Source organism: Capricornis sumatraensis, chromosome 6 (assembly GCF_032405125.1).
Source record: "Capricornis sumatraensis isolate serow.1 chromosome 6, serow.2, whole genome shotgun sequence".
Taxonomy (NCBI): Eukaryota; Metazoa; Chordata; class Mammalia; order Artiodactyla; family Bovidae; genus Capricornis; species Capricornis sumatraensis.
Genome location: NC_091074.1, coordinates 60270507 through 60289738, shown reverse-complemented (window position 1 = coordinate 60289738; position 19232 = coordinate 60270507). Strand labels below are relative to the sequence as shown.

General features: G+C 39.2%; 1 protein-coding gene across 3 annotated transcripts in view; it reads right to left on the bottom strand.

Annotated features, from left to right (window-relative positions):
- The window catches only part of PCSK5 (proprotein convertase subtilisin/kexin type 5), a 500900-nt gene that overhangs the window by 187096 nt on the left and 294572 nt on the right, over window positions 1–19232 (bottom strand). For all 3 annotated transcript variants that reach the window (XM_068974738.1, XM_068974739.1, XM_068974741.1), the window contains exon 12: window positions 12587–12775. In XM_068974738.1, coding sequence (XP_068830839.1) covers window positions 12587–12775 — 189 coding nt within the window. The remainder of the gene's footprint in view (window positions 1–12586; window positions 12776–19232) is intronic.

The following is a 19232-nucleotide window of genomic DNA, read 5'->3' as shown; positions in this document are numbered from 1 at the left end:
ACACAAAATTATTGGGAAACAGGCATGGGACTTGCATGCAGTAACAAATCTGGGAGGGATAATGACATGGGTATCAGGGAACCAAGGCTAAAACTCTACCCACAGGCCTGGTAGTACCAAGAGCTGGAGATGTGGAGCAACTGAAGCTTGCTTCCACTGCAGATAGATAGGCAAAATGGTGCAGCTGCTCTGGACAACAGTTAGGCAGTCCTTACCATATGACTAAGCTATCCCCCCACCACCAGATATTTATTTACCCAAGAGGAGTAAAGACATGTGTCCACACAAAGAACTCCACATGAATGTTCACAGCAGCATTATTCATAATTGTCAAAAACTATCAGCAACTCAGATGTCCATCTGGGGAATGCATAAATAAATTATGCTATATTCATACAAGGAAACACTACCTCGTAATACAAATCTGCACAATTAATAACTGCAACAACATGAATGAATTTCAAAGGCAATAAGCTAAGTGGAAAAAGTCAGACACAAAAGATTATGTACTCTCTGATTCAATTGCATATGACATTATAGAAAACACTACTTAAACAGAAACAGATCAGTGGTTGCCACAGGCCAGGAGGGAGGAGGCAGGGGCATGATGGAAGTTTTGGGAGTGGAGGAATAGTTATGCAAGTATATATTTATCAAAACTTATGCAATTATTTACATTGAAAGTGGATTATATGGAAATTACCCCTAAATGAAAAGACCATGCCCATTAATATTATCCAGTTCAGGAAGTCATGCCTGGAACTGCAGCCTAGATTCTGTCCTTCCAGTCTGTCCAATAATTTTCTAAGTTCCTAATTCCCTGTATGAAATCTTTTTCTGCTTGAACCATATCCAGTTACTAGGATATTATCTATCCTTCAGAGCAGATAAATACAAAAGTCATGACAACTGGATCCTGATAGTTATTTATGACATACAGTCAACTCTCCTTGCTTTAATTTCATGTTCACCAAGGAAACTGGTGGCTCTAATTTGATCTTGTGGTTCTTCCCATTGGGAGAAAAATATGCCGTTCTAAAAACCAGTTTAATCTCATTGTAACTAATACATAACAACTCTGATTTGTGTGTGTGTGTGTGTGTGTGTGTGTGTGTGTGTGTGTGTGTGTTATATAAATGTGTTTGAGGCTCCCTCTAAAATATCAGCTGGCTTCTCAAACAGAAGGGTTGGACGGTGTAAATAGGGACTGTGTAAGGTAAGTGGCTGACACTTGGAGAAAAACAATAAACAGGAAAATCACCTGTTACATGTTCCTGAGCTCTCGAAAGAAGAAAAAAATATTTTAGCAGCATTCTCAGTGTCCCATGTCCAGAAAATTGAGAAGGCTGAGTTAAAGTTGAACAGATCTCTTTACTAGAGAACATTATAGATCTTTCGAATATTCATATGTGTTTTGTAACTTCTTCATATAAGTTTTGAAAATTACTGCCTCCATTCATAATGAAGGAGGCCTTTTTTTTTTTTTTAGAATATCTGTACACTATCTGTAAAAGGTTACTTCTGAACAGAGGCGTGTGGCATTTCAACGAGGACCTTGTTGGAGCAGGCAGCTTTCCCTCATGCTAACAGAGATGGAAATGGTGGTTCCTTACATGAGTGTCTTTCCATTGTAAATGATCTTCAACAGATCGTGGGTGGTACATACATCCAGGAGATCCTACAATGCATGCCCTATCACCGTAGGGCTTGTTTTACAAGTTAATGCTTGAAACTGGACTTGGCCAGGAAGAAATTGCTGGGCCATTAAACAACTGACTTACATATTGAGTCCTTCATGCAAAACCCAGAAAGTGTGTGTTGGCTGCAATGGAGACACAGAGGTAGAGAAGAAGGAATGTTTTCAAATAACCCTTCCTGCCTGAGAGATGTTACTGAAGCGAACATGTTGACACAGAAATGGATGGAGGCAGAAAATTGGTCTAGAACCACTTCTCAGCCCTTCTCAGTTCCAATTTAGGTTCCAGTTCATTGAGGCTGTTGTGCCATTTGAGGGCACTGAAACAACAACTTGTTACGGAATACCTTTCCAAGAGTGCTGAACCTAAAAGCAATTCCCAAACAGTTTAGACAGAACACTTGGCTCACTGCCTCGGGTCCAGGAACTACAAAGGAGACTGGAGGCTGCCATCACATGAGGGGCAGCCTTGTTTCCACAACCTCAGCCAACTCTTAATTACTCACGGGGCAGTTATTTGACTGCTGGATTAGCAGACCCTACGTTTCTTCCCTTACACCCTTTCCTCTCCAACTTTGAAAATCATTCCACTGCTATCAATCATTTCAGAATCACATTTGGAATGAAAATTAAATGTAAACTAGTACCCAGAAGAACTATCCATAATTCACTACTCACAAAAGTGTCTTAAAGCCCAAATATAAACGGGCTTTGTCTCTCTGGCTAAATGGTTCCCACCCTGGTCTCTTCATTTTATGCAGGGCTGGAATGCTCATTAATTTCATGTGGACATAAAAGTTGAGGAGAGGAATTAAAATGCAGCCAAACACGATCACTGCGTTTTGCTAAAAGAGTTGATGAGGAGAGAAATAGACACTGATTGCTGTTGTTTCAACTAGCTGGGCAGTGACTTTTCTAATCCCACCCTTTTATTTTTATTCCAATTCAATACTTAATCTATTCCCTATCTTTAGTACTGTGCTGTTTAAAAACCTTGTGTTGTCTGCATATAACAAAAGGTAATGTAGGTAGCAGATGAGATTCGTGTTGCAAAGAATATACTTGCGCAAACCAAGTGTCAAACCACTGGACACCGCTATAGAGATTCTAATTGTGTGGTTGTTTATCAGCTAAGAGGTCCAGTGCTCGCTGAATGTCTGTGCTCTGCCAACAGTGAAGAAAACAGACACATGTCAGCATTATTAGTGTGGATCAGATGTTAATAAAGCAAGGCCACTGTGCTGAAAGCTGGACTAGATTAACTCCATGCCCGTCTCCATATCTCCTATTGCAGTGAAACCCTGTTCTGCCAATTTGACTTCATAATCATGTGCTCGCTGAAATGATATACGCATGTGGTGGCACAAATTATGTAGCCAGTTATTAAAATGGTGCCCCACAGCCCTATCCCTGTGAGCGGCTTTCAAATAAATTGCTTGGATGAAACCTGGTAGAAAGGACTGCCATTAAATGCAGTACATCCTTTTGAGGGTTACTTAACTCAGGAAATAACTCATATAATTACTGGACGCTTTTTTCCTCCCCTTTCACTTAAAAGAGTCAGTCAAGGCGTCAGGGCTATAAAAGAGTCAGTCAAGGTGTCAGGGCTACCACGTACTTCTATAATGTTATGGCAACTACATAATAAGACATTTTATAACTACTGACAGCTATGTGTTATCATATTATTATTTCCCAAATGTAAATGGATATTAATTTCAGAATTATCCACGACTTCCTAGACGGTGTTTGTGTTCACTACAGAATTAGACATTAATGGAATATTTTGGGAAGTTCTCTTTTTTCTTTTCTTTCTTTTTTTTTTTAGTGCGTCATCACAATTTAACATAAAGCTGATAGAATGCGTAAAGCACTCATTTGGCTCAGTTGAAACTGAACTTTTGATTTTCTTTAGATGTTTGCCTTTTGTAAGTTTTAAACAATTTGCTTATGAAATAGGGTATTTAAAACACACTATTTAGTTGTTTGCTCTCTCCTAAATCATTTAAGAAATGTCGAGAGAAAGGTACTGGTTCTAGAAGTTTGGAATATCTGAAAACACGAGTTTCAAAATAAACTTTCAACATGTACACTATTACTAACTTACCAACCCCCAAAGGCATTCATCCTTGTGGGTACATGATAAGTACCTGTAAATAAGTACTCACTTAATCATCTTGAAGATTTATTCTTTAATAGTAGGCTTTATCTAAATATGGCTTCCCTGGTGGCTCAGAGGTTAAAGCGTCTGCCTGCAATGCGGGAGACCTGGGTTTGATCCCTGGGTCAGGAAGATCCCCTGGAGAAGGAAATAGCACCCCACTCCAGTATTCTTGCCTGGAGAATCCCATGGCTGGAGGAGCCTGGTGGGCTACAGTCCACGGGGTTGCAAAGAGTCGGACACAACTGAGCGTCTTCACTTTCACTTTTCACTTTATCTAAATATCTGGTTTACATTATAAATGCCTTTGTAAGTGACTTTCACAGCACCCAGCAGCATATTGCTCACAAGTCTTTTGGTGACATGAAAATAAGAAGAATGTGTTTGAAAAAGCTGGGTGATCTTTTAAATCGGTGCTATTTAAAAACGTGATCTGCAGACAGGTCAGGAAGCTTCAGTGTCACCTGTGAGCTTATGAGAAACGCAGATCCATGAGCCTCTCCCAGACCTTTAGAATCAGCCTCTGTGGGAGAAGGATCCAGTCATCTCTGTGTGATAGTCATTTGCAAGGTGTTTTGAAAAGCACTGTGTGAATAAGGGTTCGCACTTACAAGTGCTTACTATACTAGGAGCTTACTGTATTATCTTATTTACTACTTGTAACAGACTTGTGAGGCAGATACAACTATGTATGTTTTCTAGATGAAAAAAATCACTTTTCCAAAGTTGTACATAAAAACGGGTGACATCAAGACCACCCCAGCTCTTAACTCCAAAGGCTGTACTGTCTTTTGAATAAAGAAAGAAGCTTTTTCCCATGGTGAGGCCTTGCGTAATGTGAAACTTCCACAACAAAAGTGTAATTTTGGCAAGTCATACCTGCATTTATATAGCATGACTTTGCAAAATGTCAGTAGTCAGTCATTGAACATTTGGACAGTGACAAAAATATTCAGGTAGAAACACAACAGTTAAACACAGTTAATTATAGAAACTATAGGTTATACAGATGAGAAAGTATACCTTCTTTCCACTTAAGACCATAATTAGAACCAGAGATACACATCTGTAATCAAATTTAGAAAGAAAGGCAAAGTTTCAGCTTTCAGTCAGAGGCCAAAATCAAGAACAGAGAGCCAGTATAGTTAAACTAAGTCTAAAACTCAATGAGTTGAAGAAAGTATGCGGGTATTTCGGGAAGAAAAAAAGCAAGGTTTTTTACAATTGTGACAAATGCAGTTGAAGGAAGAATGTGATGGGACAGGCTTTCTGTTGGAAAATTTGTAGGCAGAAGTTGAACATGTGGTCATATAAGGGGTAGCATCTAAAGTTGCTTTAGGAATGGACTTGTGGACACAGTGGGGGAAGGAGAGAGTGGGATGAATTGAGAGAGGAGCACTGACATTCCTACGCTACCATGTGTAAAAGAGATAGCTAGTGGGAAGCAGCTGTAGAGCACACGAAGCCCAGCTCAGTGCTCTGTGATGACCTAGAGGGGTGGGATACGGTGGTGGGAAGGGGGCTCAAGAAGGAGGGCATATATGTATACACGTGTCTGACTCACACTGTTGTACAGCAGAAATCAACACAACATTGTAAAGCAATTATCTTCCAATTAAAAATAAATTTAAAAAATAAAAAGAAGCTCAGTGCAACAGTGATGAAATATAGTTGCTCTTGTATCTATCATAAAGGGATCTAAGCTCACCTAGGTTCCCCTACTCATGCCAGATCCCCACGGTCTCCCTAGAAGTAAAGCATTTGTGCTGATTATTTGGTTTGATTTTTTCTTAGGCAGGGTGGACAGGCCAGGAGGAGGAACAGAGGGTGGGAGGGCAGGAGGAAACAAAGGGAAGAGAAGGCACTAACTGTCCACTCCGGGATGGCTCTGTCAACCCACTAAATCCTCCATCTGACCTGCTAAGGGTGGTGCCGGGGCTTGCCTGCTGGGCTGATGGGGCACACAGCTCTAGTTGGACTAGCTGTGAAGGCTGCTGAGTGCCTTCCAGGGCTCAGCACCTGCAGATGCTCGGGTAAACCCTGCTTCCTGGAACAGCTGTTCTCCACAGGAGCTCTAGCAAGTGCCCAGCAGCCAGGATGGGGAGGCACTGAGGGGCTCCAGACGGCCCACAAGGGCACCATGTTCAGCGACTGCAAAAACATCCGTTCCTGAGGAATTTCCACGATGAAAGGCTGAGCAACACTGAAGACGCTCCTTTCTGAAATGTCGAGGAAAATAAGGACTTTGGGAATGCTAACCATGGCCTCTTTGTTTTTGGAATTTACCGTTATGGATAGCAGTTTCTGGTCCCAAGACTAGGACACAGGTTTTGTCAATACCAAAATGAAGGTAGTAAGGGAGGAGGGTTGCTGTCCCCTCAGCTTCCTTCCTAGCTTATTCTCCTCGTCTGCATGTCTAATTAAGGGGAGATGCGTATCATCATTGAGGGGAGATGCTACCGAGTGAGCCTTGGATTCTGAGTCTGAGCTGGACCTCAGTATCCTTCCTTCTCACAGAGGCCAATGCCCAGTCCACTGTCAAGAGTCGTGCCTCATGGACAAACAGGAGAGGTCAAATAGGGATGACTCAGCCACCAGAGCTCTAACTCTTCATCCCAGATGACCTCACGAGGAAAACTTTGTGTTTTAAGCCTTTCAGGATTCCTGTCTTTTAACTGCACAGTGTTCTTTGTTTTACATGGTCCTCCTCAGAAATACTGACTTCTCTGGAAGAAAGATGAGTGTCTAATAGGGGAACTACTTATTGTCCCCAATAATAATCTCTGACACACAAACAAAATACTTAGGAATAAACTTGACCAAGGAGGTAAAAGACTTATATACTGAAAATTATAAAACATTAATAAAGGGAATTGAAGATGAGTCAAAGAAATAGAAAGATATCCCACCTTTTGGATTAGAAGAATTAATATTGTTAAAATGACCATATTCTCCAAAGCAATCTACAGGTTTTATATGGTCCCAATCAAATGGTGGCTCAGACAGTAAAGAATCTGCCCACAATGTAGGAGACCTGGGTTAGAACCCTGAGTTGGGACGATTCCCCTGGAGAATGGAATGGCTACCCACTCCAGTATTCTTGCCTGGAGAATTGCATGGCTAGAGGAGCCTGGCGGCCTATAGTCCATGGGTATGCAAAGACTCAGACACAACTGAATGACTTCACTTTCTATCAAATTACCCATGATATTTTTTTCACAGGACCAGAACAAATAATCCTAAAATTTATATGGAACCATAAAAGGCCCTGAAATGCCAAAGAGAAAAAGAACAAGGCAGAAGGCATAACCCTTCCAGACTTCAGACAATACTACAAAACTACAGTAATCAAAACAGTGTAGTATGGGCACAAAAACAGACATATGTATCAACAGACTAGAATAGAGAGCACAGAAAATAAACCCACACATCTACAGTCAATTAATCTTCGACAAAAGAGGCAAAAATATACAATGGAAAAAAAATCTCTTCAACAAGTGGGGTTGGAAAAGCTGGACAACTGCATGTAAAAATTAATGAAGTTATAACACACCCTCTCATCATACACAGAAATAAACTCAAAATGGCCTAAAGACTTAAACATAAGATGTGACATCATAAAATTCCTAGAAGAGAACATAGGCAAAACATTCTCTGACATAAACCATACCAATGTTTTCTTAGGTCAGTCTCCCTTGGCAGTAGAAATAAAAATAAACAAATGGGACCTAGTCAAATTTACAAGCTTTTGCACAGGAAAGGAAACCATAAACAAAATGAAAAGACAACCTACAGAATGGGAGAAAATATTTGCAAATGATGTGACCAAAAGGGCTTAATTTCCAACATATGTTAACAGCTCATAAATTCAACAACAACAACAAAAAACAACCCAATTGAAAAATGGGTAGAAGACCTAAATAGAAATTTATCCAAAGAAGACATACAGATGGCCAACAGGCAGATGAAAAGATGCTTAACATCGCTAATAGAGAAATGCGAAGCTAAACAACAATGAGGTATCACCTCATATCACTCAGAACGGCCATCATTAAAAACTCTAAAATAAATGCTACAGAGTGTGTGGAGAAAAGGGAACCCCCCTATACTATTGGTGGGAATGCAAGTTCATGCAGCCACTGTGGAAAACAGTATGCAGGCTCCTGAAACTAAAAATACAATTATAATATGATCTAGCAATTCCATGCCTGGAAAAAACTACAATTATATCCAGAAAAAAACTATAATTCAAAAAGATCATGCACATCCCTATGTTTGTAGCACCACTATCCACAATTGCCAAGACATGGGAAAAACCTGTATGTCCATTGACAGATGAATGAGTCAAGAAGCTGTGGTACATATATACAGTGGAACCCCAGTCAGCCGTGAAGAAGAGCAAAATGATGTCATTTGCAGCAACATGGATGGACCTAGAGATTATCATACTAAGTGAAGTTAAGTCACAAAGAGAAAGGCAGATACCGTATGATATACTTATATGTGGAGTCTAAAATATGACAAAAATGAACCTATCTATGAAACAGAAACAGACATAGACTGCCCAGTGGAAAGGGGGATTTGGGATTAGCAGATGCAAACTATTACATATGGAATGGATAAATGACAAAGTCCTACTGTATCGCATAAGGAACTGTATGCAATATCCTATGATAAAACATAATGGAAAAGAATATAAAAAAGAATGTCTACATATGTGTGTGTGTATATATAACTGAATCACTGTTGTATACAGCAGAAATTAACACAACATTGTGAATCAACTACACTTCAATTTAAAAAAATTTTAAAAATCTCTGACATACAAATTCCTTCTAAATCCTGACCTGGTCACCTTTTCCTTGAGGACAGGTATAGTGCCCAGGCCAGCAGGCCAACTTGAAGGCCACCAGGAGCAAAGCAGACCTTCCCCTCACCACCTGCCCATCCCTTGTTGATGCGTCTTGCCCTCAGATCCCAATCCTGGGAGTGTGCTTTGAAACAGGGCCAAGGTGAGAGGACACAGAGGCCTCTTTGCCAGGAGGTCAGAGCCTGGGAAGTTCTGAAGAGAGATTTCCTCTTATAAAATTAAAGTTTTGGAATATGCCAGAAGGAAAAAAATGCCAAAAGAAACCATCTTGCCTTAGCTACCTCAGTAGGAAGGATTCTACTAGTGTCAAGTACAAAAAGCATGGGGGAGCCAGGCCCTGGAAGGTGGCCAGACTGGTTTGGGGACCAAGTGCAGCTGTTTTACATTTAAAAGGTCAGATGTTCATAGCAGTGTTTTGGGGAACTATGGGCAAATGAATTCATGACATCCTTTTACATCCTTTATCTCCAGTCTCCTCCCTCCACTCCGTTTTATCTGCCATTTTTTTGGGGGGGGGGAGTGGCTACTTATTTTCAGCTCTGAGATGGAAGAGACAAAAGAGCAGCACTTTAAGAAATGCTCTGGACCAAGAAGATGTACTCTGCACTCAGACCTTATTCCCAGGGGGCCCCTGTGGGACAGACTAAAGGGAACCATAGGATGGGTCACCGAGCATCGGAAATGCCTGTTACTTTTCTTTGACACAAGTCAGGCAGCACTTTGGGGCTCAGCACTTTGCAAAGAGCAAAGCGGATGCCTGCTGTTGAAGAATTCATGAGGAACTGGAGCCAGTGACACTGTAATTCACCAAATGCCTGTCTTGGAATCTTTTGCTCCTCTGCTCACAAGTTTCCTCACTGAAGTCATTTCCAGGGAAGCCAACAAGAAATATTGAAATACGCAGAAGATCCCAGAAAGGCTGAAGGGACTGAGTTTTCCAAGAAAACAACTGTGGGTGGACGGTTTTTCTGCAATGGAGGGGGCTCCAGGGAGAAGAGCTACACATGTGTGAAGCCAACCTTTGTACTTCACTGGGGTCACCTGGATACTCCAAATTCAATGCACATGAACAGCAGTCAAGAAAAGAAAAAAGAAATCAAGAACAAGGTCTTCCCTGGCTTCAGTAACAACAGCTGGCATGATGTCCCTTAATCATAGAATTGTGCATCCGAAGGCCTTGCTTGCTGAAGAGAAGCCTCAGGCAGGTAGTAGCAAGACCTGGCAGCAGCTGCGATCCCTGACTGCACAGGGAGGAGGGCGTGTCCAGCGACTAGATGCCAAAGCATCCTTCAGTTTCTCACAGCTGCATATACTGATCCTGGCAAAGTTTCACTTCATAGAATATGAAGCCCAGGTTACCTCAAGCTCTAATGAAGGCTGTTAGGTTTTAGGGATGAACACAAGAAGACTTCCAAGAACAGAAATAAAATGCAATGAGAGACTCTAGAAATGTTCTCACTTTTTCTTTTTCTTACTGTCCTACAGCAGATGAATTTGGAGATTTTGAAAAGCCACTGAGAGTTCCTCAGTCTCACTTTTGGCTCTGCAGGCCTGCACTGGACTTGGCTCCTCAGCTCGTCTGGGCTGTTGTCAGTGTCCTACCAGAGATTACCACTGCTGCGGACACCTGGCACGTGGACAGGTGGCCTTGTCGACATAAAAGTTTGACTTTCATTTGGACTGTATAGGCCTTTGACAGTAAGGTTTTTGCTCCTATTAAATGTTCCTCTTGGAGTAAAACATCAAATTAAAGAAACTTTTAGGCTTCTCACTGTGGCTTGTAGTTTGGAACCATAATGGGAATGGGGTGTATAAGAAAACCTGGCCTTTCCCCATCTGGTCCCACTTGCTGACAAGTATCCCCCACCCATGATCCCAACTACCCAAAAAGCCAATGGAGCAAAAGACTTGTGCTAGAACATTCTGGCCTTTCAGCAGGATCCTGGAAATACAATTACCTGCTGGAGAAATGTTTGAAGGGAGTGGAGAGAATGGAAGAAGCTACAAAGAGAAAGTGAGTGTTCCCTTGGCCCATAAAGACTAAAGGGCCAACCTTTAAATAGTGGTTAGGAAACTAATGCTGGCCCTCAAACTAAATCCGGCCCTTGGCCTGTTTGTATAAGTAAAGATTTATTGGAACACAGCCATGCACATTCATTTATGTTGTTTACAATGACTTTTGCACTCTAATGGCAGAGTTGAGGAGTGGTAACAGACACATGACCTGCAAAGCTTGAAACATTTACTAACTGAATCTTTGTAGAAAAAAATATGCCAAAATCTTTTTTAAAAGAAATAGAATTTCCTTTAACTTTGGAAAGTGCTCAGGCAAGAGCATTCAGTTAATCTGCAACAAATGCCAGCAGACATTTAGGGGCCAGGAATACCATCTCAGAGGCCTAAAGAGTCAGTGTTCTGCATTTCTTTTATAGGATAAAGAACAACAGGTGGCCTTTAACTTTTCTGTGGCATCCTTTTAATATTACACACATCTTAAGTGTTACACTGTTTCATGCCAATAGATTCTAGGCAGCTCATTACTCTGTTTATGTGTGGGCAGTGAGAGCTATGACCATCTCATCATGACATCTACGTGGCACCCCTCACTGAAGTTCTTAGGGTAGTAAGAAATTAAAGAATAGCTGTATATTTTTAATTTTCTTTTTTTTTTTAAAATCTATACCCAGGAGTGGAATTGCTAGGTCATATGGTAGTTCTATTTTTAGTTTTCTGAAGACCTTCCATACTGTTTTCCAGTTGCTGCACCAATTGAGATTCCCACCAACAGTGTACAAGAATTTCTTTTACCCCACATCCTCGCCAACATTTGTTGTTTGTATTCTTTTTGACGATAGCAATTCTGACAGGTGTGAGGTGATAACTCATTGTGGTTTTGATTTGCATTTCTCCTGATGATTAGTGATGTTGAGCATCTTTTCACGTACCTGTTGGCCATCTACATTTCCTCTTTGGAAAAATGTCTGTTCAGTTCTTCTGCCTATTTTTTAATCATGTTGTTATTCAAGAAGATAAGTAGACCCCATTGTGCACAGCAGATTATTTACAACAGCTGAGATATGGAAGCAACCTAAGTGTCCATTGAAAGATGAATGAATAAAGAAGCTGTGGTATAAGAGTGTGTGTGTGTGTGTGTCTGTGTGTGTGTGTATGTATATGTATATATTGGAGAAGGAAATGGCAACCCACTCCAATATTCTTGCCTGGAAAATTCCATGGACAGAGGAGTCTGGTGGGCTACAGTCCATGGGGTTGCAAAGAGTAGGCTACGATTGAGCACATATATGTATATATACATACATCTCTATATAGATACACACATACATACATATATACATGGAATACTACTCAGGCATAAAAACAATTTTTGTCATTTGCAGCAACATGGATGAACTTGGAGAGCACTGTACTAAGTGAAATAAGTCAGAGAAAGACAAACACTGTATATCTTACGTGTGGAATTTAAAACTACAATAAACTAGTGAATATAACAAAAAAGTAGCAGACAGATATAGAGAAAAAATTAGTGGATGGGATTGGGAGAGGTGATATACAGGGGGGGTAGTGGGAGGTACAAATTATTGGGTATAAGACAGGCTCATGGATGTATTGTAACCACACAGGGAATATAGTCCATATTTTGTAAAAACTGTTAATGGAAAGTAATATTTAAAAATTGTATACATAATCATGATTTTATAATATTTGTACATGCACAATCTTCAACTTTGTAAAAAGTAAAAAAAGAAGAGAAAAAGGAGAAGAACTGCTGATTCTTCATTCTTTTTCCAGCTTAATGAGTAGCTGAGTGCTCACTGATGGTCAGGGGCCATGACTGTACCTGTTGGCCAAAAGCTGGGACCTGGTTCCTGAGGGTGAGGTCAGGTAGATGGCCAGGTCTCCCCTCCTGGGGTGGGTGATGGTGATGCGCACGACTACATGCTCCAGGTAGTTGACGTGATGGTTGGGGTTGTCGGAGCAGCCCGAAGCTTTGTAGATGGAGCGCACTGCACTGTTGGGGCGAATTGTCCTGCAACAGAGAGAAGAAGTTTAAGCAAAGTGCACAGCAGAGCTCAACTGAGTGAACCTGCAGGCCTGGCAGGACTACATGATGTAAGATAAGCAGTGGGTGCTGCATGCTAAAGGACCAGTCCTGCACGCAAATGATTAGGTCGCTTAAAGGAGTAATCCTGCTTGGACTGTGAGAAAGATGTAAATGAGAGGAGTGGGGAATTTAAGGTGTCTTTGATCTTCATGAAGGTAGTGGATATCAATCTTGTTAAAACAGATTACTAGGCTCTGGAACTGGAGTTCCTGGGGTGGGTCACGAATGAGCATTTCCAGCAAGTTCTCCAGTGACAGTGACATTGCTGATCTATGGAATCCACTTTGTGTAGCACCAGTATAGGGGACTTGGGGACTACTATGACCTTGGTTCAAATCCCTGGTCTACCATTTTCTTGCTCTATAAACTAAGAGCCCAGTTTTCCTCTTGCCTAGAAGTCCTGTCTTCTTCCCAAACTTCCTCCTGTACCTCTCTGCCGTCTGAAGACTGGGTTCCAGCCACACCAGCACTGGTTGAGTTCTGGGATAATTCAAGTTTCCCAGCTCAGGGACACTGCATATGCTACTCTGTGTCTAGTGCTTTTTTATTGCTGTTCCTATGGCTGACTCTTCCTCTTTCATGATCAAAGCTTAAATTTCACTCTCTAAGCCCATCATTGAACCATAGGAAAATCATGTTCCCTACCTTTCATTTTTCTACCCTTTTTATTTCACTTTTAATAACTTGTAATTATCTATTTATTGTATTATTTTGGTTTGACTTCCCCAATAGACTGTAAGCTCTATAAATGTGGAAGCATTTCTTATTCCTGTTTCTATCGCTAATATCTAGCCCCAATCTTCTTTTTTCAATTTATATTGTATCAAAGGATAATTACTTTAAAGAATTTTGCTTTTTTCTGTCAAACCTCAACATGAGTCAACCATAGATATACATAAATCTCTTCCCTTTGGAAACTCCCTTCCATCTCCCTCACCATCCCACCCATCTAGGTTGATACAGAGTCCGTGTTTGATTTCCTGAGCCATACAGCAAATTCCCATTGGCTATCATTTTACATATGGTAATATGTAATATGTTACTCTTTCCATATATCTCACCCTCTCCTCCCCTCTCCCCATGTCCATATGACTATTCTCTACATCTGTTTCTCCAATGTTTCCCTGTAAATATTTTCAGTACCATTTTTCTAGATTCTGTATATATGCGTTAGAATACAGTATCTGTCTTTCTCTTTCTGACTCATTTCACTCTGTATAATAGGTTCTAGGTTCATCCATTTCATTAGAACTGATTCAAATGCATTCCTTTTTATGGCTGAGTAATATTTCATTGTGTATATGTACCAGAACTTCTTTATCCATTCATCTGTCAATGGACATCTAGGTTGCTTCCATGTTCTAGCTATTGTAAATAGTGCTGCAATGAAAAATGGTATATATGTGTCTCTTTCAATTGTGGTTTCCCCAGGGTATATGCCTAGGAGTGGGATTGCTTGGTCAAATGGTGGTTTTATGCCTAGTTTTTTAAGGAATCTCCATATTGTCTTCCATAGTGGCTGTACCAATTTATATTCCTACCAACAGTGCAAGAAAGTTCCCTTTTCTCCACACCCTCACCAGGATTTATTGTTTGTAGCCTTTTTGATGATTGCCATTCTGACTGGTGTGAAGTGATATCTCATTGTAGTTTTGATTTGCATTTCTCTAATAATGAGTGATGTTGAGCATCTTTTCATGTGTTTGTTAGCCATCTATATATCTTCTTTGGAGAAATGTCTGTTAGGTCTTTTTCCCCCCACTTTTTGATTGGGTTGTTTGTATTTCTGGTATTGAGTTGTATGAGCTGCTTGTATATTTTGGAAATTAATCCTTTGTCAGTTGTTTCATTTGCTATTATTTCCTCCCTTTCTGAAGATTGTCTTTTCACCTTGCTTATAGTTTCCTTTGCTGTGCAAAAGCTTTTAAGTTTAATCAGGTCCCACTTGTTTACTTTTGTTTTTATTTCCATTACTCTAGGAGGTGGGTCATAGAGGATCTTGCTTTGATTTAGGTCATCAAGTATTCTGCCTATGTTTTCCTCTAAGAGTTTTATAGTTTCTAGTTTTACATTTAGGTCTTTAATCCATTTTGAGTTTATCTTTGTGTATGGTGTTAGCAAGTGATCTAATTTCATTTTTTTACATGTAGTTGTCTAGTTTTCCCAATGCCATTTATTGAAGAGGCTGTCTTTGCCCCCTTGTATATTCTTGCCTCCTTTGTCAAAAATAAGGTACCCATAAGTGCATGGGTTTATTTCTGGGCTTTCTATCTTGTTACATTGGTCTATATTTCTGTTTTTGTGCCAGTACCAAACTGTCTTGATGACTGTAGCTTTGTAGTATAATATGAAGTCAGAAAGGTTGATTCCTCCAGGTCCATTCTTCTTTCTCAAGACTGCTTTGGCTATTTGGATTCTTTTGTGTTTCCATATGAATTGTGAAATTCTTTGTTCTAGTTCTGTGAAAAATGCCCTTGGTAATTTGATAGGGTTCACATTGAATCTGTAGATTGCATTTGGTAGCATAGTCATTTTCACAATATTGATTCTTCCTACCCAGGAACATGGAATCTCTCTCCATCTGTTTATGTGGTCTTTGATTTCTTTCATTAGTGTCCTATAATTTTCTGTGTACAGTTCTTTTGTCTCCTTAGGTAAGTTTATTCCTAGATATTTAATTCTTTTTGTTGCAATGGTGAATGGTATTGATTCCTTAATTTCTCTTTCTGACTTTTCATTGTTAGTATAGAGAAATGCAAGTGATTTCTGTGTATTGATTTTGTATCCTGCAACTTTGCTAAATTCAATGATTAGCTCTAGTAATTTTCTGATACTATCTTTAGGGTTTTCTATGTAAAGTATTATGTCATCTGCAAACAGTGAGAGTGTTACGTCTTCATTTCCAATATGGATTCCATTTATTTCTTTTTCTTCTCTGATTGCTGTAGCTAGGACTTCCAGAACTATGTTGAATAATAGTGGTGAAAGTGGACACCTTTGTCTTGTTCCTGATCTTAGGGGGAATGCTTTCAGCTTTTCACCATTGAGAATAATGTTTTCTGTAGGCTTATCATATATGACCTTTACTGTGTTGAGGTAGGTTCCTTCTATGCCCATTCTTTGAAGAGTTTTCATCATAAATGGGTGCTGAATTTTGTCAAAGGCTTTTTTGGCATCTATTGAGATGATCATATGGTTTTTATCTTTCAATTTGTTAATATGGTGTATCACACTGAATGATTTGCATATATTGAAGAATCCTTGTATCCTGGAAATAAACCCAACTTGATCATGGTATATGAGGTTTTTGATATGTTGCTGAATTCTGTTTGCTAAAATTTTGTTGAGGATTTTTGTATCTATGTTCATCAGTGATACTGACCTGTAGTTTTCTTTTTTTGTGTTGTCTTTGTCTGGTTTTGGTATCAGGGTGATGGTGGCTGCGTAGAATGAGTTTGGAAGTGTTCCTTCCTCTGCAATGTTTGAAAGAGTTTTAGAAGGATAGGCATTATCTCTTCTGTAAATGTTTGATAGAATTCTCCTGGGAAGCCATCTGGTCCTGGGCTTTTGTTTTTTGGGAGTTTTTTGATCACAGCTTCAATTTCAGTGCTTGTAATTGGGTTGTTCATAATTTCTATTTCTTCCTGGTTCACTAAGACTGAACCTTTCTAAGAATCTGTCCATTTCTTCCAGGTTGTCTGTTTTATTGGCATATAGTTGTTCATAATAGTCTCTTATAATCCTTTGTATTTTTGCACTGTATGTTGTAACCTCTCCTTTTTCATTTCTAATTTTGTGGATTTAATTCTTCTCTCTTTTTCTTGATGAGTCTGGCTAAAGGTTTGTCAATTTTATCTTCACAAAGAACCACATTTAGTTTTAAAATCTTTACTATTGTTTCTTTTTCATTTATTTCTGCTTGGATCTTTATGATTTCCTTCCTTCTACTAATTTTGGGGTTTTTAAATTTTTCTTTTTCCAGTTGTTTTAGTTGTAAAGTTAGGTTGTCTACTTGTTTTTTTTTTTGTTTCTTGAGGTAGAACTGTATTGCTGTAAACTTCCCTCTTAGAACTGCTTTTGCTGCACCCCATAGGTTTTGAGTTGTCGTCTTTTCATTGTCATTTGTTTCTAGAAATGTTTGATTTCCTTTTGATTTCTTCAGTAACCTGTTGGTTATTTAGAAACGTGTTGTTTAATCTCCATGTGTTTCTGTTTCGTACACTTTTCTTCTTGTAATTGATATCTAGTCTTATATCATTGTGGTCAGAGAAGATGCTTGGTACAATTTCAGTTTTCTTAAATTTGCTGAGGTTTGATTTGTGACCCAAGATATGGTCTATCCTGGAGAATGTTCCATGTGCCCTTGAGAAGAAGGTGTATTCTTCTGCATTTGGATGGAATGTCCTGAAGATATCAATGATATCCATCTCATCTGATATATCATTTAAGACTTGTGTTTCCTTATTAATTTTCTGTTTTGATGTTCTGTCCATTGGTGTGAGTGAGGTGTTAAAGTCTCCTACTATTATTGTGTTACTGTCAATTTCTCCTTTTATGTCTATTAGTATTTCTCTTATGTATTGAGGTGCTCCTATGTTGGGTGCACAGATATTTACAATTGTTATGTCTTCCTCTTGGATTGATCCCTTGATCATTATGTAGCATCCTTTCTTATCTCTTGTAATCTTCTTTATTTTAAAGTCTATTTGGTCTGATATGAGGATTCCTACTCCAGCTTTCTTTTGCTTCCCATTTGCATGGAATATATTTTTCCATCCTCTCTCTTTCAGTCTATATGTGTCTTGAGGTCTTAAGTGGCTTTCTTGTAGACAGCATATATATGGGTCTTGTTTTTGTATCCATTCAGCTAGTCTGTATCTTTTGGTTGGAGCATTTTAATCCATTTAAATTTAAAGTAATTATTGATATATATGTTCCTATTGCCATTTTCTTAATTGTTTGGGGTTGATTTTGTAGATCTTTTTTTCTGTTGTATTTCTTGACCATAAAAAAGTCCATTTAACATTTGTTGTAAAGCTGGTTTGGTGGTACTGAATTCTCTTAGCTTTTTGCTTGTCTGAAAAGCTTTTTATTTCTCCATCATTTTTGAGTGAGATCCTTGCCAGGTCCAGTAGTCTTGGTTGTAGATTTTTCCCTTTCAGTACTTTAAATATATCCTACCATTCCCTTCTGGCCTGCAGAGTTTTCATTGAAAGATCAGCTGTTAAGCATATGCAGTTTCCCTTGTATGTTACTTGTTGCTTCTCCCTTGCTGCTTTTAATAATCTTTCTTTGTGTTTAGTCTTTGTCAGTTTGATTAGTATGTGTCTTGGCGTGTTTTTCCTTGGGTTTATCCTGTATGGGACTCTTTGTGCCTCTTGGACTTGATTGATTATTTCCTTTTCCATGTTGGGGAAATTTTTAATTATAATCTCTTCTAAAATTTTTTCATACCTTTTCTTTTTCTCTTCTTCTTCTGGGACCCTTATAATTTGAATGTTGGTATGTTTGATATGATCCCAGAGGTCTCTGAGACTGTTCTCAGCTCTTTTCATTCTTTTTACTTTATTCTGTTCTTCAGAAGTTATTTCCACCAATTTATCTTCCAGTTCACTGATTCATTCTTCTGCTTCAGATACTGTGCTATTGATTCCTTCTAGAGTATTTTTAATTTCAGTAATTATGTTGTTTTTCTCTGTATGTTTATTTTTTAATTCTTCTAGGTTTTTGTTAAATGATTCTTGCATTTTCTCCATTTTGTTTTCAAGGTTTTTTATCATCTTTACTATCATTATTCTGAATTCTTTTTCAGGTAGTTTCCCTATTTCCTCTTCATTTATTTGGACTTCTATGTTTCTAGTTTGTTCCTTCATTTGTGCAGTATTTCTCTGCCTTTCCATTATGTTAAGTTATTGTTTGAGGTCTCCTTTCCCAGGCTTCAAGGAAATTTTAATTCTTTCCTTGATGAAGGTTGAATTCTTTCTTTCTTTTGGTTTCTGTCCTCCTAAAATTGGTCCAGTAGTTTGTGTGAGCTTTGTATAGCATAAGATTTGTGCAGAGTTTTTGTTTTTTTGTTTGTTTTTCCTCTGATGGGCAAGGCTGAGTGAGGTGGTAATCCTGTCTGCTGATGACTGGGTTTGTATTTTTGTTTTGTTTGTTGTCTAGATAAGGTATCCTGCACAGGGTGCTACTGGTGGTTGGGTGATGCAGGGTCTTGTATTCAAGTGGTTTCCTTTGTGGGAGTTCTCACTATTTGATACTCCCTAGTCTTGGAGTCAGTGCTCCTGTTCCAAAGGCTCAGGGCTTGATCTCTGGGGCATATGTTCCATGCTGAACAGCCTCAGAAGCTTCAGGCTCAGCATCTTGAAGTCAGGCTGGGAAG